Consider the following 23,565-nt stretch of genomic DNA (forward strand, 5'->3'; position numbering starts at 1 on the left):
GGAGCTGTTTCGAAGCGGATCTCGGAGCTACGCCTCGTGCGGCAAGCACATGGTATGAGGTTCCCGTCTGGTGGCCCACGGTGACGAAGGTTCTCCTCCCCCCACCCCCCACCTTCAGGCTACCGCGTGAGCCTCTCTGGCTCTTGGTTCTCCACGGTGCGTTCCCAGGGAGTGCGAGCCAGCTCCCAAGGACTAGGGTGCGCACGCGTGGACCAGGGACGTAGTCAATCTGGAAGGGTGAGGGAGGGAGATGTCTTTCCGCAGCCCCCGAATTTAATTTATCCCCAGCTGGTATCTTCTCTTAACTCTTCCTTTAAAATTGTAATTAGCAATCACTAATTGTTAGTAAACAGTCAAATTTTTTTAAGTGAGTCTATTCCGATCTTTTAAAAATAGGGGTGAGAGAAAGTAGGTGGGGCATCTTTGTATGCTTTTCTCCTATGCTTTATAAAACATTTGAAAGCACATGAGATTTCTGGTGGAGAGAGCAAAGGCTAGCATTTTGTACTTAAATGCTTGGAAGATTATATATTACAAACATGAGGTAAAATAACTTGTTGAATATCCCTGGATTAGAATCACGCAGGTAATTTGCATTTCTGCTCTGCTTTTTACGTGTGCTAATTTTTGTTGCCAAAAACAAGTTTAAAAGACGTTCCACTTTAGCTGGAGACGTGAAACCAATCTTTTAGGGATGACTAATTGAGTGAGTTTCAAAGTCCTAATTAACACTAACATTTACTAGAATTAGTCCTATGAGTACTTTATACTTTCTAGATGATTTGTGGATACTTTATTCCTGTCATGTGCCTTTACTACCAACAACTCTAACTTAGGAAGGGTTATTTTCATTTGAGTTATTATGATGCATATAATTACTCCTGCCAGGAAAGATTAGAACATAACTGTATAGAATAATAGTGCGGTAGCACTTGCATGATTTCATCCGTTTCGTTTTAAGTACTTCCCATAAATAAAAGCAAAGATATAAAGTTCCAGAAAGGGTAGAGGCTCTGCAAAGAATTTGTTGTGTGGTCTTTTTTCTTTTTTTTAATGTTTATTTTTGAGAGAGAGACAGAATGTGAGTGGGGGAGAGAGAGAGGGAGGCACAGAATCTGAAGCAGACTCCAGGCTTTGAGTTGCCAACACAGAGTCAGTCACGGAGCTCGAACTCAGAACTGTGAGGTCATGACCTGAGCCTATGTTGGATGCTCAACCAACTGAGCCATGCAGGTGCCCCTGTTGTGTGGTCTTCTAAAAGTCCCTTAATTTCTTTATGGTCTTTAACCTGACTGAGTACATGATGCCACATACCTGTGAAACTTGAAATTTTATTTACTTGGAACCAGGGATTACCCTTGGAGCAGGAAAAAATGAACAAGAAAAAGCCCACTTAGAGAGGTGCTGGGTAGTTGAGGTGTAATCCCAACTGAGATGAGGCTGCTCTCAAAATTACCAGGGTTTTAGTATTTTCATGTGCTTCTCTACTGCCCTTGGACTGCTAATTTCCCCAACAGTCTGAACTTTTGAGTCCCCTTATGCCAAACTTTGAGCCAACAATTGAACCTAAACTAAGACCTTACAAATATGTATTAAAGAACAAGAGTAATTTCTCTTTTTCTCTCAAAAAGGCTTCTCATACTGATATTTGAAAATTCATTATTAACTGCAAAGAGGGGCATTGTAGAATTACAAACTATCATTCTTACCAAGGAGAATGATACTCGAAAGCTACAATGAAACAAGGACTTGCAAGCATCTAGCTTTTGCGTGGCACAGGTGAAAGACATTTATAGATGCCCTCCTTTATTTATTACCTTTATTCCCAGGTACTAATTTGCTTCTCTTTTCACAAGGACAAATTGAGTCTCTGAAAGATAAGGGAGTTAAGACCAAGGTTCTACAAGGTACTGAAGAAGAGCCTGGTGGAAGACTGCATCCCAACTAGACCAGAGGGCCCAGAAAATTAGCACCAGGCCTCTATCATGGTAGCTACATTGCCTTGAGCAGATTTTGTGTGTATTTGTGGTAATTTGAAAATATGCCCACTAATTCTTTGACACTTCTCCCATATAAAAGTAGTCTAAGTCCCCTCCCCTTGGTGACTTCTATCTAAGGAGCAGATAGTTTCTTGTGGCAGAACAGCGAGTGGCTCTAAGGCTAGATTAGGAAAGACAATTCAGCAACCGGCTGCCCTCGGAATCCTGGCACTATGTTGTAAGAAAAGCTCAGGTCACAGAGAGAAGCCATGTGTAAACTTCCATCCAACTGCTCCAGTAGTCCCAGCTGACAGCCACCATCAAACACCAAATATGTGAGTAAGCGAGCCACTAAATGATCCTAGCCCCAAGCTTTCCACCTATTAAATGGAGCAGAGACCATTTAGTTCTAGCTGTCCCCAGTAGAACTGGCCTAAATTGAAGGTTTGGGTACAAAATAAATATTGAGCTAAGCCACTGGAGTTTGGGGATGGTTGATTATACAACCATACTTGACTAGAGCAATTTTTTTAATGTTATCTCTAATTCCCACTATAGGCCTGAAAAATAGGTACTGCTGTCCCTTTTTGACAGAGGAGTAAACAGGTCCAGGAAGGTGAAATGACTGGCTTAGGTTTCACACTAAGTGGCAGAGCCAGGATTTAAGAGCTTGAAAGAATAGGCCTTCTTCACTACTCCTGATAGCAATGGGATTAGACCAGTTCCTCAGTCTTCTGAAGAACCTGGATTCCAAAAGCAGCTTGATTTCTAAAATATTAAGACGAACAATGTTTCATTACTTACAATGTGTCTCTCAATAGGCTTAAAACACACATACACATACAAAACCAGTATAAGGCTTTTTAACCACCTTAACCTTTTTAATCTTGACAACAGCCCCTGTGAGTGGATTATCTTTCCAATTTTACAGACTACAAAACCAAGGCTAAGGATAAATAAATGGCCCAATTCTCCCCAGCCTGTAGTGTGTGGTAGAGCTGGGATGTGAACTCAGGCCTAATTTGCAAACGTTTCCCTCTGCCTCTTGCCTGCAAAGATAGTATACACTTTATTCCGTGTTCCAGATGAAAAACGTTTTCATAATCTTCTCGGTTGGCAAGACTCCTAGGAAGGGAATTTAGTGATCACTCAATGCCCAATCCCAATCTACGCCCACACATCATTTCACATCAACCCCAGGCGGTCGCAAGGGACAGAGACTGGGGCTCGTGATATTACCGCAGATCAGGCTCACAGGTGATCACCGTCATACCTTTATTGATCGCTCCTCCCAAGCACGGCAGTTACTCTTACGTCTCAGAGTAGGGAAATTATGTTTGCATCTGTGTTCCCATTTGCAGTCTCGCCACTGTGCTAAGCGCTTGACACTCGCCCTTCCCCTTCCTGTGCAAGCTATGGAAAGGTTGGAGTTATGATGGGGGAAAAAACCCTTTCAATGAATCTGTCAGTCGCCCTTCGCTCAATCGAAAGCAGTCGCGGCAAGTTTGTTAACGGAACAACGCACAATCTCATAAACTTATAGAGAGGGGCCGTTTTAGAAAGGAGAGCGAAAACTCAAAAGTTGTTCGGGCTTTGCCCAACATTACACCCACTAATGAAAAACTTGAGATTCGGGCCCACAACTGGGAAGCTCAAAAGCCCCCAGGTTCTCCTCAGACTGCCACTACCGAAGCCCCAGGCTTCTCCGCCGTTGCGAACTGTGCGAACGTCGAAGTCGACGCGCTCCCAAGTCGCACCAGGCCGCAGACCCCGGCCCACTTCCCTGGTGCCACCGCCTTCCAGGGAGAACTGCCAGCCTCTGGCCTCGGCCTCCCAGCACCGCCCGCCCGTTCTGCTCCGCCCCGAAGCGCGCGTGGGAAAGCAGAGTCCTCCTCAGGGCTGCCCAGGACGACCGCCTGTGCGCACCGGTAAGGGCTTCTGCCGCCCCCGCCGCCTCCCCCTCCCCGCCGCCGCCATCTCCTCCGCGCCTCCGCTTCCCCGCCGCCGGACGCACGCAAGGGCCGGCGCCCCAGGAGCGCGCCGAGATGTTTCTCTTTTCCGCCCGGCACTGCCGCGGCCACCTCACATCCGGGCGCGCGGCGGCGAAGGCGGTGCTGGGGCCCGGGTGCGTGGAGGGAGTTATTAAGGGGGAGGGGGCCCGGGAGGAGGGGCGGAGGGCTGGGCCGTGGTTACGGCGGCTGAAGAGAGACAGTCCGAGCTGGCGGGGGGGTGGGGGGGCGAGAGCGAAGGCCGCGCGGAACAGCCCTCTGACCGGCGCGGGCAGTAGGGAGGGGAGCGGCGGCCGAGGCGAAGGGCCGCCGAGCGGCGGAGGCACAGAGTAAGGGCCTGGTGGCGGCGGGAGCCGAGGCGCCGCGCGCCAAGGGCCGCAGGAAGGGCAGGGGCGCGGGCGCGCTGCTCCCGGGGTCGCGTGCGTGAGCGCGAGCGCTGGGGCGCGCGCGGGGGGCGGGCAGGGACGCGAGGCCAGCGGGGCGGCCGGCGGACAGCGGGCTGGCGGGCTGGCGGGGCCCGAGCCGCCGGGCCGGGGCGGACGGCGGCGGGCCTGCGCCGGCTCCAGCTTGGAGCGGCCGGGCCGGGGGATTCGGTCTCCCCGCTCCCTTCGGCCCGCCTCCCCTCCGTGAGTACAGTCCCCGCCCTTCCTCCGAAGGAGGCCTCTGGGCCGCGGCCTGCGCGAGGGGCCGGTGGTTGGGGTCGCGCGGCCCGGGAAAGCCGAGTTTCGGAGCTGAAGCCGGATCTCGCCCCTTCCTTGCTACGGGCGCCCCTGACATGGCCACAGGTGCCGCCGGCCGGGTGGGGGGCGCTCGGGCCCCAGCCCCTGGCCTCTGGATAACAAGGGGCAGCTGGCGCCGTCCATTGGCAAGTGACAGGCACTTTACCACAGTCCGACTTCCCGGATCCCCAGCCCCAACTAGTCTCCTACCTGCCCCCACTCGGAAAACTTCCCCACTGCTGTCTGAAAGGTCCTCATGGGTGGCAGTGACTAATTTTGGTTTCTTTTTGTTTTAAAGCTGCTTGAAGGCTGTACCCTGATTTGGGCACCTTCTACTTATGCTTTCCTTACCCCCTTGATGCTTAGAACACTTAACTAGAAGAGCTAAGTACCAGTCGTTCTATTTCCAAGTGGGTTCTGGTTTATGGAATAGTTGTTGAATGAGACTTTGTTTTTAAAAGGTAGTCATTTTAAGAGATAAAAGAGTTTCAGTGTTTTAAACAGTTTTCTGAAAACATAGTGTTCTCTGTAACAGTTTTGCTGATTTATCTTCCAGGTGCAAAGAATTGTAGACCAAGGAGCCATGGATAGGAGAAGTGTGGGAGAAACAGAAAACGGAGATGCCTTTCTTGACCTGAAAAAGCAACCAGCCTCCAAATCCCCCCATCGCTATACAAAAGTAAGCTTTGTTACTAATGAAATAGTGTTTCTTTATATAGGTGGGGGAGGTTGGTAACATTGTGTAGATATTCCATTAGTATTATCAAAAGTGGGAGTCTCATTCTGACTCACTATATGGACTAAATATTACTAAATTTAGTAAAGCATTTCTTTGAATTTTTTTCTGGAAGTGTGAATACGCAATTTAAACTAGAATTTGCTTCTGAGTCGTTTTCACGTGAAGGGAATATTGGCTTAGATGGCATATGAATTTGTGGATCAGTGTATGTTGGCTCAAATGTTCTATAACAACCATAACTGGTATATTACTGATTTATATGCTGTAGAGTAAGGATTCCAGTTTTGCATGCAAATCACTCAAGGTTCTGTACTTGAAGCTCAGTATCTTACTGACTCCTAAATGTTTCTGAAGAGGTTGACAGGACTCAGCTGTGAATTCATTTTTCGTTCCCTGAAATGTATTGGCTGGAGTACAAAAAATGTGCTTGGGACTGTTGACAGGAAGAGTCATGTTCTAGTTGGTCCCATATCTGTATTTCCTAAGTATGGACCCAATCAAGGGTTCTGATGTGGTTATTATCCCTGACTTTCCAGAATAATGATTAATATTTTGAAGTCAGGCCTTGTTTGTGTACTGGTGCCACTACTTGGTAAAGTATCAAGTGTTGTTAGAGTAATATTCATTTTTAGTATTAAAAAAAATCTGATAGTATTTCATTTTTTCATTCAGATTTGGTCTTTCCAAATGTAGTTTTTCTCAAACCTGAAAGTGCTGAAGCCATGTTTCACGATTTAAATTCATTATCTAAAATATTGATAGTTGAATTCCAAATGCAGAAAATCTTATTAAATGAAGAGAAACTGATTTGAACTGCTTATTTTATATGCTTACGTGATTTCAACTTTCCTAGCACTTTTTGAATAAAAGTTCTTAATTGGTATTCTACTTGTAGAATCCAGGCAGAGAGCCTTTTGAATCACTTTCATAATGATCAAAGGGTGGCATGTATAGACTATCTTTATATGTATATCCATATTTAGGCTTAAGTCATTTTTAGGGAAGGTATTATTGATCTCTCTTAGGCTAGAACTTGTGTGTGTCTACAGTAAAGATAAAGAAGGTCAATCTTGCCCACTTTTGATAATATAGTCTTAGAATTTTGTCATACTTAGATAAATGTGCCTCAAAGAAATGATTAAGAACATTTTTTAGGTTAATGACAGTGAATCTTAGATATAATGGTCTTCTCTACCAAAATTGATTGGAAATTGGCTTACTGTCCATTCCATTCTAGAAGATTTAGTTCATGGCAGTTTTAGGATCATGTTTAGGCAGTGTTAGGGTAGTGGTTTCATGCATATGTGTTTCTCACAGTCTACTTAATCTAGTCCTTGAGGCAAACTAAGCCTTTCTCCTTTGAAGAAAGCTTGAAACAATCCTGTGTTCTGAGAACTATAGTAAGTGGTCTGTTTTTGCACAACTGGAATAATACTTCAGCCATCCTACTCCTTACCTACATACTGAGATCAAACTATTGGAATAAAGCATGTAGTAATGTTTCTGCGTGGGCTAGAAAGTTTGGAAGCAATAGAAGGAAACTGTCCTCAGTGATTTTTATAGGTGATGTGTTTGTGAGAACTTGTAAATGTGGAATGTTAACTACAAGACTAAAAAACATATTGGCTAGATGAGAGGGCTTCTTAAACTTTGACCCTTCTTAGTTTAGCATTCATTTGTTTTATGAGATGATGTTAGTAGTCTGTTCAGAATTCTAGAGTTTTTTCCATGAAGGTGGAGAAGTCCAGATATTTGTCCTAGTGCTTTTAAAAGTAACATATCAGAGTCTCCTGTGCTATATTGTCTATCTTGCTTCCTAAATGTTGGTTTGTCTGGGGATTACCTATGAACCCTTATAAAGTGTGAATTCTGTTAGATTAGGAGTGGGCTTCAAATTTTGGCTTTTTAACCTCCCAGGTGGTGCCCTTACTGCAGGTCCACTGACCATACTTTGAATAGCAAGTCTTTAGTCTTCCTTGGAGAACTTGATATATGGTCTTGATGTTGTCAAGCAAGTCAGATGCATAATTACTCCTTAGGGTTCTGTTGGTGTCCATTGTGTTTCCATGAATGTATTAGGAAGTCAAGTTAAGAATCACATTAGGTACTTTCAGGCCTACCCCTAAGCCTCAGTGATGATTAACTGGAATGGTTATAAGTGGATGTATCATATGCACCTGTTATTCTGGGAATCTTGAGCCCTTAATTTATAAGCTCACTCAGGTCCGTTTCGCTAGGCCAGATTCCCAAGACCAAAAGCTATGTTTTGGTAACACTTAAATGTGCATGTATAAAGTGTTTGAATTATGTTGAAGGGCTTTTGGAGGTTACACAGTGGGATCTCCCCCTCAAAGTCATGGATTAAAAGTGTTTTTAGACAGTGGTTCTCAAACAGTGGTCTCTGAACTAGTGTTTAGCACCAACTGGTAACCTCTTAGAAATATAAAACCTCAAGCCCCATTTCAGTGGTATTGAATCAGATTCTAGGGATAGGGCCTTGTTGTCCACATATAACAAGTCTTTCAGGGAATTCTGACTCTGATTCAAGTTTGAGAACTGTTGATTTAGGAAAACAAGATAAGGTAGTCATGCTTATTAATGGAAAGACTTTGAGGCCTGTTCAAATTTTTCTTACCTTCATCAGAGGTCCTTGTTTACTAGTTCTTGAGGTGTGGTACCTGCTCTTGGTGACACCATCTTCTGTTTCAAACACAAAGTAGAAATGCTTTGGACTGTTCCACTATTCAGATCCATGTTCTTTTTCTTTGAATAGACAAACTGATTTTAGGATATACATATTTGGTGCTGCTCCTTCTCTGCTCCTGTGTCTTGTTACTGATTCCTTATCAAATTTTATCACCTGCCAGTTGAACAGGGTATAAAAGCAGGGGGCACTGCTAATATTCAGCTTAGTACTGCCCAGTGTTAATCATACCTGTCCAATCTACCAGCTAAAAAAAGTAGGGATTGGATTTTACTGAGTTTAATTTCATGTGTGCTCATTGCCTTGGCACCATTTTGGTGTCTGTAGGGATCTTCAGAGGAGGCACTCCACCCTGATTTGTGGCTGATGGGCACTTAGTCACCGTGATACAACCATGTTTATATCTTTGCTTTAAAACCATTTAAAAGGGGCGTCTGGGTGGCTCAGTCGGTTGAGTGTCCGACTTCAGCTCAGGTCATGATCTTGCGGCTCGTGAGTTCGAACCCTGACAGCTGCGCTGACAGCTCTGAGCCTGGAGCCTGCCTCAGATTCTGTGTTCCTCCCTCTCTCTGCCCCTCCCCAGCTCATGCTCTGTCTCTCTCTCTGAAGAATAAATATTAAAAAAAAAAATTTAAACCGGTAAAAAAAAAGGCACCAGAAGTGGACTAATTTGAGTAATTCTCCTAGCCTTCTTGGAGAGAATCAGTTATAAGACTTGAAGTCCAGCCTCTGAGAAAAGAGGGGCTATGATTTAAGTCCTAGCTTGAAATCAGTAGTCAAATGATCAGGTTTAACTATACCTGATCTAATTTTTAGATATCTAATTTGATAACTTCATAGATACCTTTCATAAACCAAATTGAGAAGTAACCTCTAACAGGTCGCATTTCAGTGACATACTTAGCTACAAACTTAAGCTAATATAAAAGTTAAGGATATTTGTTTATATTGGAGAACTATGGTATGAAAAATCATACAATCTTAATGTTTCAGCTGTTCAGAAAACTAGGTAACTACAAGTTCTTACAGAGGGTCAGCTGGCAACACCATAGATACTGTCTTATGGTTGTTCTTTCTTACCTGTTCTAATTCTAAGTCATCTTGAAAAGTGGGGATTCAGGGCTCTTGCCCCCATAAGTATACTTTCCTCCTTGCTCACGGTGGGAACTTCTAGCTAGATAAGAAACCGGTCATTTTACAATTGGAACTGTTAACATAAAGATTTGTGGGTTGGGCCTTTGATTCAGTGAAGGATGCTATGAAGGGAGGCTGACTTAAGGAAAGCCTACCCAAGGATGTGGCAGTTTGGCTCAGGGTTCCTGGTAGTCCCGCTGGGCAGGGACAAACCCAACACTGAGTGGCAGCTGCTGGGAGGTGTCATGCACCTTCCTTGTCCTCCCCAGAGAAGCAGTGAAGACAAGAGGATCAGGGGCATTGAGCCCCACTGCCTGATTTAGGATCACCACTTACCTTGTGTGGCCTTCAGTCACGTACTTAGCTTCTCTGGTTCTCATCCTTTTCCTCTGTAAAATGCGGGTGGAATAGTATCTACTTCATAGGATTTTTGTGGGGAATAAATCAGAAAATGCATGTCAAGTGTTTAGAAAAGTGGCTGACGCACAGTAAGTGCTAAAAACTCTTTAGGATGTAATAAGGAGGGTATTAAAAGATATCTTCTTTAGATACCAACTTCAGATCAAGATGCTTAATTTTTAAATGTCACAGTAACTATTTCCAGTTTAATATGAAACCAGAAAGCCCTATTTAAGATGTAATGTCACTACCCTAAAAATGGTTTTAAGTTTTCTTCTAGTATTTACCTACTTAACATTTTATATTGTTTTTTATCCATTGTATAAACACATTTAAAAGCCAAGATTAATTTTTTTGTGTTGGCCAGATTAATGGAGAAAACAGACTTTGGTGGGTTTTTTTCCCCCATTCGCATTTTCTTAGTTTCAAATCTTTCAGTAGGCGAAAGTCTTTGCATCAGATCAGCCACCATTAGATGCTTGGATGAATCCAGGTCTGAGGTCCTGCTTAACAGCTCTGCAGGATCCTTTGAATTCTGACCTACCTGTAAGAACTGTTATAAATGGTGCCCACAGCAACAAACTTCATAAATGGTGGATGGTGGAATGTATCCCATGTGTTCCCTATGTTGTTACTTCACCGTTGCCCCGGCTATCGTCTGTGGGTACCATTACCTCGTTGTGATCTATTTTTAACAGGTTTCTAATCCTTTCAGAAAAGTCATCTGACTCAACAGAATGAATATCTGGTCAGTCAGCAACCATCTAAGAGCCCGATGACCAGTCCCAGTGCTAGTGGTTGTATTGAGGGTGGGGACTGGGAGAGAAGGTCAAAGGCAGATGACCCAACCTATAAACACTGTTCTGGGGACATTTGCCTTCTTTAGGCAGAGCCTTTTTAGGAAGAGCCAGGCACACACACACTAATAAGGTACTGGGTCACTTCTACAGTGCTTTGACCATTAACAATGAAATAAAACTTTGGGTTTTTTATAAAATATCTCTTAATATTTTAAAAGTTGAGCTTTTTGCTCTTGTGAATTGAATTCAACTCACAAAGGTAAATATTTCCCCTTTCATCTTATGTCAGTGACTCATGTGAAATTCTTCTAGAACATAAGAATGTCATCAGAACCTGCAGCTGCTTCTGCATGAGATTTCTGCAACAAGAAACTGGATGTGGATTTTAACCACTGTTGTTTTGGGCTTATATTCACATTAATTTGCTTTTTACTTTAATATTGATCACTAAAAGTGGGTGCCCATATTAGTACTTCTCAAATTGTTTTGGGAAGCTTGACATTTTCTTTAAGGAAAATGTCAGGTTAGCTGCTAAAACTAAGAAAATGGCTGTTGGGCAGTTAGCAGCTTATTCTTGCCTAGTCAGGTTTTAAAACCTGTGCAAAAAGTAAGGTCTCACATATTAACTGTTCTCTTGTCCAGATGGTAATTGTAGTGAATTTGTTTATAAAAAAAAATTTTTTTTAACGTTTATTTATTTTTGAGACAGAGAGCATGAACGAGGGCGGGTCAGAGAGAGGGAGACACAGAATCCGAAACAGGCTCCAGGCTCTAGGCTCGGAGCCGTCAGCACAGAGCCTGACGTGGGTCTCGAACTCATGGACCGCGAGATCATGACCTGAGCCGCAGTCGGACGCTTACCTGACTGAGCCACCCAGGCGCCCCGTGAATTTGTTTATAATTAGTAAATTCCTGTGGGTTCGTAGGAGTCTGCAAAAGGGTAATCTCCCATTACCCCCTGAAATATTCTTAGGGAAGGAGCATTCCCAACTCAGAGAACACTTTCCACGTATTTTGCCTTTAGCCAAAGTTGAAGGTTTTCTTTGAAAATATCCCAAAGAGCTTGCCTTTTCTGGAATATTGCTCTTAAAGGGCTCTTGATGAAATGGCAAGTTCAAGAACACTTCTCTTGAGAAACTGGAGAGCCATGGGGTCAGGGCCAAGGGTCATCTGCGTATTCTAGATACTAAGCCTGGTACGCAGGAAATGTTCTGTGTATAGCTATGAAAAAAGCAATTTTTGTATTGAATTAGCTCATGTTTTCTCCCCTCCCCACCTTAATGGGGAACCTTCTTAGTCTGGGATACCATCTGATGCCACTTAAGATGTTGGTGGAAGGTATAACAGATCTAACTCTCTAAACCCCACGAGGAGGAGCTCTCATTGTCCCTAAATGTCCAAGTGCACTTTGGGCCACATTTTCAGAAACAACCATTTAAAGTACCACTTCTTAACTTCTTTGGGGCCCATCAGAAATCTTTTGAAGGTGTGAGTACTCACTGCAGAAATTGCACAAATGCAGTTTTGCATATGGTTTCCTTGAGGCCATGAAATTGGTTTAAGAAGCCCTGCTTTCAAGAACAGTAAGTAGAACTTTATCTAGATGTTTAAAGTTATTCCCAGCAGCTTTTACAATCCAAGAACTGTTTTGTTTTCCCAGTTATCAGCCTGTTAAACAAAATGGCTCTTCATCCTCTATAGACAGGTGGGCGATGCACTTGGTCAGCAGCACCATTTGTGCTGCTGGCATGGTTAATGCCAGTGTATACAACTGGCTCACTGCTCTATCCTGTGCTCTTATAGGCCTGTCAAGTTGTATAATCAGTCCCTGGAATATTTATTAACACCTAGTATATGTTAAGCATATAAAGTCAACAAAGAAAACTGGAATAACTTGGGAAGGAAAATTAAAACATTTTTACCAACCTAAGCAACTCTCATCTGAGGATAGTTGGCATTTATCAGTCTGTGGTTAGAGCAGTAAGTCTGTAAGAAAGAAATTAAATAAAATATTAACCTCTGGGTAACTGAACACCTTAGTTTAATTTACTTAAAAATATTTTTTATCGAGTGGTGCCTGGGTGACTCAGTTAAGCATCCAACCTTGATTTCCACTCAGGTTATGATCTCACGGCTCGGGAGTTCAAGCCCTGCATCAGGCTCTGCACTGAGGGTTTGGAACCTGCTTGGGAATCTCTCTCTCCCTCCATCTCTCTCTCTCTCTCTGCCCTTCCCCACTTCCTCCTCTCTCTCAAAATAAAATATTTTTTTGAGATATAATTAACATAAAATTCACCCCTTTAAAGGTGTACCATTCAGTGGTCTTCAGTAAATTCAGAGTTGTACAACCATCACTATTATCTGATTCCAAAATATTTTCATGACCCCAAACAGAAACTCTGTACCCCCATTAGTAGTCACTCTCATTATCCCTTTTCCCCAGACCCTGGCAAGCCTTAATCTACTTTCTGACCATGGATTTACCTATTCTAAACATTGCTTATAAACAGAATCCTACCACATGTGGCCTTTTTTGTCTGGATTCTTTCAGTTAATGTAATGTTTCCAAGGTTTGTGTTATAGCATGTATCAGTACTTCATTCCTTTTTATTGCCAAATAATATTCCATTGTATGGATTTACCACATTTTGTTTATCCATTCATCAGTTGATGGGCATACGGCTTTCTATTTTTTTTGCTATTGTAAATAATGCTGCTGTGAGCATTTGTGTACAAGTTTTTGTGTGGACATAATTTTTTCAGTTCCTTTTGGTATATACTTAGGACTGTAATTGCTAGGTCATATAGTAACTGTAACTTTTGGAGAGACTGCCACTGTTTGCCGGAGCAGCTGCACTGGCAGCTGTAGTTTCTCCACATCCTTGTCAATCTTGTTATTTTCCCATTTTTCTTTTTTAATAGCCAACTTAGTACACGTGAAGTGGTATCTCACTATGGTTTTGACTTGCGTTTCCTTAATGACAAATGATTTTGAACATCTTTCATGTGCTTGTTGGTCATTTATGTATCTTCTTTGGAGAAAAATCTATTGAAATCTTTTATCTGTTTTATTTAAAGAGAGCATGGGCTGGGAAGGGACAGAGAGGGAGACAGAGAATTCCAAGTAGGTTTCATGCCCAGTGTGGAGCCAACACAGGGCTCAATCCCATGACTGCGAGATCATCACCGAGCTGGAGTCAAAAGCTCAACTGACTGAACCACCCAGGTGCCCCTTTGTTGTTAAATTTTACATGTTCTCTCTGTATTCTGGACCCTAGACCCTTATTAGATCCATGATTTGTAAATATTTTTTCCTGTTCTGTGCATTGCCTTTTTACTTTCTTGATAGTCATCTGAAGCGCAAAAGTTCCTAAACTTAAAATCCAATTTATATGTTTTTTCCTTTGGTTGCTTACCCTTTTTCAGTGTCCCAGCTAGAGGAACATTGCTTAATCCAAGGTCATGAACTTTTTACACCTGCATTTTCTTCAAAGAGTTTTATAATTATAGCTCTTATATCTATGTCTTTGATATATTTTGAGTTCATTTTTGTATATGGTATGAGATAGAAGTAAGTAAACTTTATCTTTTAGAACAGTTTGAGATTTATGGAAAAACTGGGAATATAGTAGAGTTTTCCCTGTTAATACGTTAGTATGGTCTATTTGTTACAATTAACAATGCTGATACGTGTTATTAACTAGAGTCCATGCTTTACTTACCTGTCCTTTATTTTATCTAATGTCCTTTTTCTGTCCCAGGATCCCATCTGGGATTCCACATTCAATTTGTCATCCTCTCTCCTTAGTCTCCCCATTTCCCTTTTGTAAGACTGTTTGTTATCTTTGTGAAAATATTTTTTTTGATTCCCCACAAATAGAACATTTGGTTCTCCAGCATGTTTTGTGGCTATGTTAAAATGTTAAATCTTTTCCAGTTGACTCCTAAATAAATCAGTAAAATCATGAGTTTCAGCAGACAGCTGTTGTAGTAGTAATAGAAAACGCCTATCACTTGGGCTCCCTGTTACCTTTGGGGATTAAAAGTTTCAAACAAAGCCTTATTGTTTAGAAATTTGAGTATATGAAGCATACATATTTAAGTATAAAATATATTGCCCTTAGTTTAATAGTATACTAGGGTTCAGTTCAATATTTGTATTTGAGGGTGGTGGAGTAAGGGAATATGAAATAATCTTTGGGTTGCTTCTAATAACAGAAAATTGCTTTGCAATATTTTTTCCTGTAGTATATGTATAAGTATTTCCTGTATTGTAAGATCTTTCCTGTTTCTGCTGGAAAATGTTTTAAGCCTTCCTGTCCTCAGGATTTCTTTCTTGTAATATTTACTTCATTGTAACTACTATTGGTCCATCCACCCTTCCTCCACCCACTGCCAAATTTGTGTCACCCTGCGCCACTGACACCGCGCTTGCCCTGTAGATTTCACTGGACTTGAGTCATTACTGATGATTTCTAGGTTGTAGGTCGTTGCTTTGACAATTTTTTCAGAATTTGGGGCCTTCTCTAGATACTTTCTTATATTTGGAATTTTGTTTATCTCAGACTTCTTCATTTGTCTAGGTATTTCTTCCCAAAGTATTTGTTTATAATTCATAAATCCTAAAACAATGCAAATGCATGATTGAAAATCTGGTTTTAAAAATTAAAATGTCATCTGGGCATAGGGCATTTTGCAATCATGGAGAAAATATTTAGATGCTTCAAGTGTCTGAAGACACTGAGTGAACTCATGGCATGCTTACGTGCAATGATTTCTATAGGCTGAAAGAGTAAGTCTCTTCCTCCATATTTACCCCAAGATATGGGAAGCAGTGATCAGAGCAACAGCAAGCATTCTATTGTGAGGCTTGCAGAGGCCCCGGCACAGTGGTATGTACATACTTTTTTGCAAGGTAGTTGTAGCGTTTTACTGGTAGTGAAAGGTTGGGAATTGCCTTTTTTACTTTATCGTAAAAGTATTGAAATGTAAATAAAAAGGCCGTGGGTTTTTGTGTATATGCAGGTGTATGAGCAGATGTGTGTGCATTAACACATAGGTATATAGGTGCACGTGTAATTGCACGTGTTTCCTAGTTCTGAGAGAACTGAGAAGCAAATGGGAATATTTAGTTCCCAGACCTTGGTTTCTGATACCATGCTTCACTTAAAGGAACTCAGATTTCTCAGAGAAAATGGCTGACACTAGGGCTAGGATGGTACAAGATAAGACAGAAAGTAAGGAAGGGCTTTTTAGAAAATGATGGGGAATGTACAGAGGACCCAGGAACCAGCTTGAAGAGGCTCCTAATTTGAGCCCCTGAACAATTAAGGGCATTAATGAATTATAGACCATTGGAAAAATTAGGTATCTGTGAGCCCATGCCAATAATAGGTAAACACACAGGGAGGGGAAAAGGGAGGATTAGTGTTTGCCCTACCAGTGAAATGCCAAGTGCTGACTGGTCAATATGGAGAGAGGCCTAGAGTTGGGAAATCAAGATCAATTTGGGCAGGATTCATCAATAGATGCTAAATTTAGGGGGAAATTTTGATGAAGACCAGGGTATTTGCAGTCTCCCTACAGACCGCATACTGCCACTACTAAGCAGCAGATGGACATCACAGGTGTCCAGAGGTGATGCTCTGAGATGGACACAACATCTCTGGGGTTAGTATTCTCTTCTTTGGATACTTAACCTCAATCTAATCATGAGGAAACAGTAGATAAATCCAAAATGAATAATGTTCTCTTAGAAAAAAAAAAAAAAGGCTGCACTCTGTAGAAATGTCAGTGTCATCGAAGACAAAAGTTGTAGAGATGTTCCAGTTGTAGAAATGTTCCAAAGAAATAGGACAACCAATATCTGATTCTAGACTGGGTCCTGTGTTGGAGGGTAAAACAATATAAAGGACCTTGTTGGGTCAGTTGACAAATTGGAATCTGGAGGGGTAGGTTAGATAAAAGTATCATTTATAATTGTATAAAACTGACAGCCCTTTTTAACTAGGTTCTTCAGAAGTAAGCCCTTAGGCCCTCAGGCATGTGTTGTTTGTAATGGATTTGCCTCTCTCTTAGGCATCTGCAATGATACAGGCCAAGCATAATCCTTGGGAGAATGGTAAAACTAGTCACTCAAAATACTTTTTATAAGGCTTAATTTTCTCATGGAACCAGATAAGAGACTATGAAAGAGTATCCTCATTCTTAGGAAATAAGCACTGAAGTATTGAGGAGTAACCCTTATATGGTTTAAAACAAAAACAAAAAAAGGTGTGGAGAACCCAAATGCTAAAGTAAAATGTTAACAGGCAGATCAGATAAATGGTAAATGGGTGTGTGCTTTGTGCTTTTTTTTCTCTGCAAATTTATGTTAAAACTATCTACTTGTAAGTTGGCCTCTCATACATTTAAGAGTAGAAAAATTAACTGGAAATTTTATTTAAGCCTGAAGCTTCCGTACCTTGATGAACATTCAGTGTGGTCGACTATAACTATGTAATTGGATGGCAATTTGTGAGAGAATTGTTTTAGAAAAAAGCTAATCACTATTATTTGCCAATTCTGCTTGAGCATCTTCTTGTAAGAATCTTGAGCTAACTCCAGTCCTTTCTGGAATAAGTCAAGGCATAAAAAAATAAGAACTGTGTGACATGCTTAAGATAGGCACTCCAGTCATTACTGAGAACAAATATAAGTTGAAAATATGTGGCATGAGAAATATTACTCAAAATCACCATTTGGTTTCTCTTTCCAGGAGGAGCTCTTGGATATAAAAGAACGCCCTCATTCCAAACAGAGGCCATCATGCCTCTCTGAAAAATATGACAGGTATGGGTGAAGGGGGAGCGGAGTGCTCCTCCTAGTCAACATCTTGTTTACCAAACATGGTAATTTAAGAATTGTTTTGGAGTTTTTTGGTAGAATGATGAGTGGGCGAGACTTCAGAGATAATGATTTAGGGCTTCTACACAAATATATCCTAGATAAGTTATGAACTAAATAGTTTCCTGCATTGTCCTCATTGGTTTCATTATTAATTAGCTTTAAACTATTCAAAAATTTGAGGGGATGCCTGGGTGGCTCAGTCAGTTGTCTAACTTTTGATTTCACCTCAGATCATGATCTCACAGTTGTAGGATCGAGCCCTGTATTGGGCTGTGTGCTGACAGCACAGAGCCTGCTTGGGATTCTCGGTCTCCCTGTCTCTTTTCCACTTACTGCTTCTGTGCGTGCACTCTCTCATACGCGTGCTCTCTAAATAAACATTAAAAAAATTTTTTTGAGCTTTACAGGACTCTAAGGACAACTAACCCAATTCCCTTTCAACAAACTGATAATGAAACTAAAGTTAGAAAATGACTTGGTCAGAGACACATAGTGAGAAAGCAATTTTAAGAGTTAAACACATGAGTCCTCTCCAGGGCCTTCTGTCAGTGGTGGTTTTCATACTGTACTTTGGGGGTCCTTCAAGGGCCTGCCCAGAGAAAGCTGATCAGGAGGACTCTGAGCCATGTAGCATTGCCCCATCCTTCCTGTTCCCAAACGAAAAAACCATTCAGCCACTCAGACGAGCCCTTTTGCATCTTGGGCTGCTTCATAAGCAGAACGCTTTGGTTTGAGAAGACTAGAGCCAAATTACGGTCTGAAAATGTTTACAATCACCCTACATTGCACTTGTTATGGTCATCTTAAGACTATAAGGTCACTTCTTAAATATCAAGGTAAATGGTTCATATGGCCCACATTTTTAACATATAAAGTATATTATGTCTAGTTTCTTTGTTGAATAGGGCATACTGTTTTTATTTGTATATCTACTCCTCAGAAGGTTGCTAAGTCTGGACTGCTCACCATTTTCTGCTGATGAAGATGATACTTGAATAAAGGCGGTTCCAGTTGGTTAGGATTTTTTGATAAGTCCCAGATAAGCTGTTGTTTGGGTTTTTTCCTTCATTAGAGCTGTCAATCTTTTTTATGCCTCAAGTTGAATTTTCTTAGATCTATTTCTTCTTGGCATAAAATAAAATTATGGTCCACATACTTTTATTCTAAATTTTTTAAATATTTTTTTTAATATTTATTTTTGAGAGAAAATGAGAGAGCGCAAATGGGAGGGGCAAAGAGAGAGGGAGATACAGAATCTGAAGCTAGACTCTGAGCTGTCAGCACAGGGCTCAAATCCACAAACCGTGAGATCATGACCTGAGCCAAATTCAGACGCTTAACTGACTGAGCCACCCTGGCGCCCCTACTCACTTTTATTCTAAGTAAAGGTGTGCTAGTAATAGTAATGAAAATAAGAGAGAAAGAGGAAAGAGCTTGTCATCCTGGTATTTCTCTTCTCAGAATTAAAATTTGTTTGATTCTTAAACTCCAAATAATCCTCACAACATACCAGAAGATAGGTGATATTTCCTTTATTGTGAGGTGTTAGAGATTGAAAGGTTGACTCACTTATTCAAGAGATGTTCAGTTGGAACCTGTTAGGTGGCAAATACTATGTCAGGTACTATCAGAAATTGCCTTAATGGAACATTGGTCCATGGAAGGATACAGTCAAATACTCAAGAGTTTATCATTACCACCATTATAGACTGTGAAGGACAAGTGCAGAGTACCCTGCTAGTGTATAGCACAGCCTGGTCTAGTCTGGGGTTTGGGAAGTCCTTTCAAAAGAATAGTGAAGGGCATAGCTTATTAACTTGTCCTGGAGGTCCATGGTGGTAATGGCAAAACTAGAATTTGATCCCAAATCATTGGGCTGTAACGTTTCTGCTTTGCATGCTGTACCAACTGCCACCTTATCATTAGGGAGTAACAGAATAGAACCCAAAGCACACACTTTACGTTATTAAGAGCCTTTGGGGAGGGGCACCGGGGTGGCTCAGTTGGTTAAGCGTCCGACTTCGGCTCAGGTCATGATCTCGTGGTCCATGAGTTTGAGACCCACGTTGGGCTCTGTGCTGACAGCTCAGAGCCTGGAGCCTGCTTCTGTTTCTGTTTCTCCCTCTCTCTCTGCCCCTCCCCCATTCGCGCTCTGTCTCTATGCTTTTCAAAAATGAATAAATGTTAAAAAAAAAATTTTTTTTTAAACCTTTGGGGAGAAACTAAGATTATGTGTAGAAATTCTGGAAAAGTACACACCAAGCATTCTAGGCACTACTAGAGAGAGGTTTTTCTCCCTCCCTTACACTAATCTGCAGTAAACTGGGTTTTTTCTTCCCTTGTGTTAATCTTCAATAAACTAATCCATATTATGGAGCATGTTTTTTGTATAGGACAGGCATAGTTACTGTAATCCATATGCACCCCAAGGTTTGTGATCTGATGTTTCATTTATACACAGATCACTGGTTTTCAAGTGACTATTGGTGTTGCATGAAAAACAGCAAAATATTAGTTAATACAGATCTTCCTCAACTTAACAATGGTATATGTCCTGATAAACCCTCATAAGGGGCGCCTGGGTGGCTCAGTTGGTTAAGCATCCAACTTCGGCTCAGGTCATGATCTCACAGTCCATGAATTCAAGCCCCGTGTCAGGCTCTGTGCTGACAGCTCAGAGCCTGGAGCCTGCTTCAGATTCTGTGTCTCCCTCTCTCCGTGCCCCTCCCCTGCTCATGCTCTGTCTCTCTCTGTCTCAAAAATAAATAAAAAAAACATTAAAAAAGATTTTTTTTAAATAAATAAACCCATCATAAGTTGAAAATATTATTAGTCGAAAATGCGTTTAATACACCTCACCTACTAAACATCATAGCTTACTCTAGTCTGCCTTAAAAGTGCTCAGAACACTTACACTAGCCTACAGTTGGGCAGTCATCAAACACAAAGCCTATTTTATAATGCAGTGTTAAATATCTCATATAATTTATTGAATACTGTACTGAGGGGCTCCTGGATGGCTCAGTCAGTTAAATGTCTGACTTCAGCTCAGGTCATCATCTCATAGCTTGTGAGTTCGAGCCCCTCATCAGGCTCTGCGCCGACAGCTCAAAGCCTGGAGCCTGCTTCAGATTCTGTGTCTCCCTCTCTCTGTCCCTCTCCTGCTTGCACTCTGTCTCTCTCAAAAATAAAAACATTTAAAAAAATTAAAAATATATATATATAAATACTGAAAGTAAAAAGCAGAATGGTTGGGTACAGAATGGTGTGGTTTACTCTTGTATTCACGTTGGCTGACTAGGAGTTGTGGCTTACTGCTGGTACACAGCATCACAAGAGGTTATTGGATCACATGTTGCTAGCCTGGGAAAAGATCAAACTTCAAAATTCAAAGCACAGTTTCTACTGAATGTGTACCATTGAAAAATGGAACCATCCTTAGGTGAACCACAGGGACTGTCTGTAGCTGTTTTTGTTTCCATCTTAAAAGAGCTAACCATTCTAATGGTATCCATGAAGTTTTAAATTGGAAAGGGGTTTCCATGACTTACTGCCTGAAGAAGTTTAGAAATCAGACCACACATGTAATCTATGGGTGTAAGTGCTAACTGTTGGTACCCTTTGACTTATTATAGTGATGGCGTCTGGGACCCTGAAAAGTGGCATGCCTCTCTCTATCCAGCTTCAGGGAGGAACTCACCAGTGGAAAGTCTGAAGAAAGAGTTGGATTCAGACCGGCCTTCCCTTGTGCGCAGGATAGTAGGTGAGCATGTAGAAGTGGGGCAGCAATTTTGGAGACAGTGTTCTTTGCTGCTAGTTTCATTCTTAGTGGAGAGTTTTATTCAGGGAAAATGTCATGATCAGGAAACTGATTTATCAGTTGGGTTTTTCCTGATTAACAGAGAAAAATCTTGGCCTTCCTATATAGCAGTGACAAGTAGACCGTATTAGACTATGTGCTTTTGGAATTAAAAGTACTGATGTTTTTCATCGATAGGGTAACTGAGTAAGGGTAGTGAGCATAATGCTGTGCTGGAAATCTGGTTCTGCTTAGTCTTATATATGAGACCTAGTCCTCAGGTATTAAACAGTCTGGCAGTTCTTAATAGTAGATTACAATTTTAATACAGGGTTTGGATATGGTTTGAGACTGGACTAAAGTTAGATTTTCCGTACCTTTACCGATTTAAACCAGAAAAGATACTGAAGAGTGAAATGGAGGCTGGCAGTATAGAAACTAGTCAAGGAACTTGTTGCAGAGGGAGCTTCTTTTGTGATAAGTGGAAATACCATCATAAAACAAATTTGGAACTGGCAAAGAAGATAGGGGTGACTCTACCTTGAGATATTTGATCCTTCTGCACAATTGTACAGTATGCTTAGTGCAGTAATGTCCCTCAAACAGAATTTTAGGAGAATCATCAAAGATGTGCATGGAGATTTTATTAAGTGATGAAAACTCCTAGACAACTTAAATGGCCAGTGGTAGAAACGGTTTGTGTAAACTTTGGTACATCCATATGTAGGAGTATTAAACTGTAAATTGGAAGCTTGTCCATACTGTGTCTGGTTTTTGGAAAACATGGAGACACTACACGGACATTCTGGAGAAGTACATACCATTTTAGGTATTATTTCTGGTGAGAAGATTAAAGGAGCTTTTCCTCACTTGGACTATAGTTTTCTGGTTTTTCTAGGAAGAATTTTAGTGTGGTGACATGTTTGATTTTCTTACACCTTTATTGAGATATAAATGACCTACAATAGACTGCACATAAAGTGTACAATTTGATGTTTTGACAGTGTATACACCTGTGAAACCATTAATTACCACAATCAAAGGAATAAGCATTTCTGTCATGCCCAAAAGTTCTCTAGTATCTCTGTGAGTCCCAACTCCTACTTCCCACCCCTCCAGCCAAGCACTGATTTGCTTTCTATCACTACAGATTAGTTTACATTTCCTAGAATTCATTATAAATAGAATTCTACGGTATACACTCTTTGGGTAGCTTCTTTCACTCAGAATAGTTATTTTAAGATTCAGTCGTGATGTTGGGTGTATAGTTCCTTTTTATTGACTAGTTGTATTCCATTGTATGAATTCACAGTTTATCCATATATCTGTTGGTGAACATTTGAGTTGTTTCCAGTTTTTGACAATTAACCAAAACTATGTACATTTATATACAATTCTCTATATAGGCATACACTTTTTTCTTGGGTAAATACCTAAGAGTAAAATGACTGGGTCCTATAGTTAATGTATGTTTAACGTTTTGAGAAACTGCCAAGCTGTTTTCCAACATGGCTATACCACCTTACGTTTCTGGCAGCAGTGTATGAGAGTTCTGTTTGTTCCACATTCTTGTCACCACTTAGAATGATGAGTCTTTGCGACTTTAGCCAATCTAATAGATGTGTAGTGGTATCACGTTATGGTTGAATTTGCATTTCCCTAATGACTAATGATGTTGAGTATCTTTTCATATGTTTATTTGCCATCCAGATACCCTCTTTAATGTTTGGTCAAAGCATTTATCCATTTTTAAATCCGATTGTGTTTTAAATTTGAAGAGTTTTTATACGTACTGGATATAGGTCTGTCATTTATCACATGTACACTTCTAAATATTTTCTCCCAGTCTGTGGCTTGTTTTTGCATTCTCAGAATAGTATCTTGCAAAGAGCAGAAGTTTTAAACTTTGATCAACCCCAGTTTATCTTTTTTTTTTTTTTTAAATGTTTGAGAGAGAGACCAAGCACAAGTGGGAAGGACAGAGAAAGAGAGACACAGAATCCGAAGCAGGCTCCAGGCTCCAAGCTGTTAGCACAGAGCCCAACGTGGGGCTCAAAGTCACGAGCCGTGAGATTTTGACCTGAGCCGAAGTCAGATGCCCAACTGACTGAGCCACCCAGGCGCCCTGCTTTTTCTTCTTTTTAGTGGGTTGTGCTCTTGGTGTTGTGCCTGAGAAAACTCTGCTTAACCCAATGTCACAAAGATTTCCTCTTATATTTTCTTCTGGAAGTTTTCTATCATTAGATAGTTTAGATCTACGATCTATTTTGTGTTTTGTATGTGGTACCAGGTATCAGTTCAAGTTCTTCATATGGGTATACACCTATTAAATACCATTTGTTGAAGAAACACTTTAACCTGTTTTTGAAACACTTCAACTTTTCAGTTATTCTTT

General features: G+C 41.2%; 1 protein-coding gene across 8 annotated transcripts in view; it reads left to right on the forward strand.

Moving 5' to 3' along the window:
* Window positions 1-3,888: 3,888 nt before the first annotated feature.
* Window positions 3,889-23,565, forward strand: part of EIF4ENIF1 (eukaryotic translation initiation factor 4E nuclear import factor 1) — a 44,557-nt gene continuing 24,880 nt past the window's right edge. For 5 of the 8 annotated variants that reach the window (XM_027050730.2, XM_053206028.1, XM_053206031.1 and 2 more), the window contains exons 1-4: window positions 4,162-4,317; window positions 5,264-5,386; window positions 17,241-17,314; window positions 21,007-21,134. In XM_027050730.2, the coding sequence (XP_026906531.1) occupies window positions 5,291-5,386; window positions 17,241-17,314; window positions 21,007-21,134 (298 nt within the window). In that variant the 5' untranslated portion in view covers window positions 4,162-4,317; window positions 5,264-5,290. Of the gene's footprint in view, window positions 3,908-4,160; window positions 4,318-4,444; window positions 4,615-5,263; window positions 5,387-17,240; window positions 17,315-21,006; window positions 21,135-23,565 lie in introns of those variants that run through there. The other 3 variants (XM_053206027.1, XM_053206032.1, XM_015081472.3) reach the window with 3 other exon arrangements.

The sequence above is a fragment of the Acinonyx jubatus genome, chromosome D3 (genome assembly GCF_027475565.1).
Source record: "Acinonyx jubatus isolate Ajub_Pintada_27869175 chromosome D3, VMU_Ajub_asm_v1.0, whole genome shotgun sequence".
Taxonomy (NCBI): Eukaryota; Metazoa; Chordata; class Mammalia; order Carnivora; family Felidae; genus Acinonyx; species Acinonyx jubatus.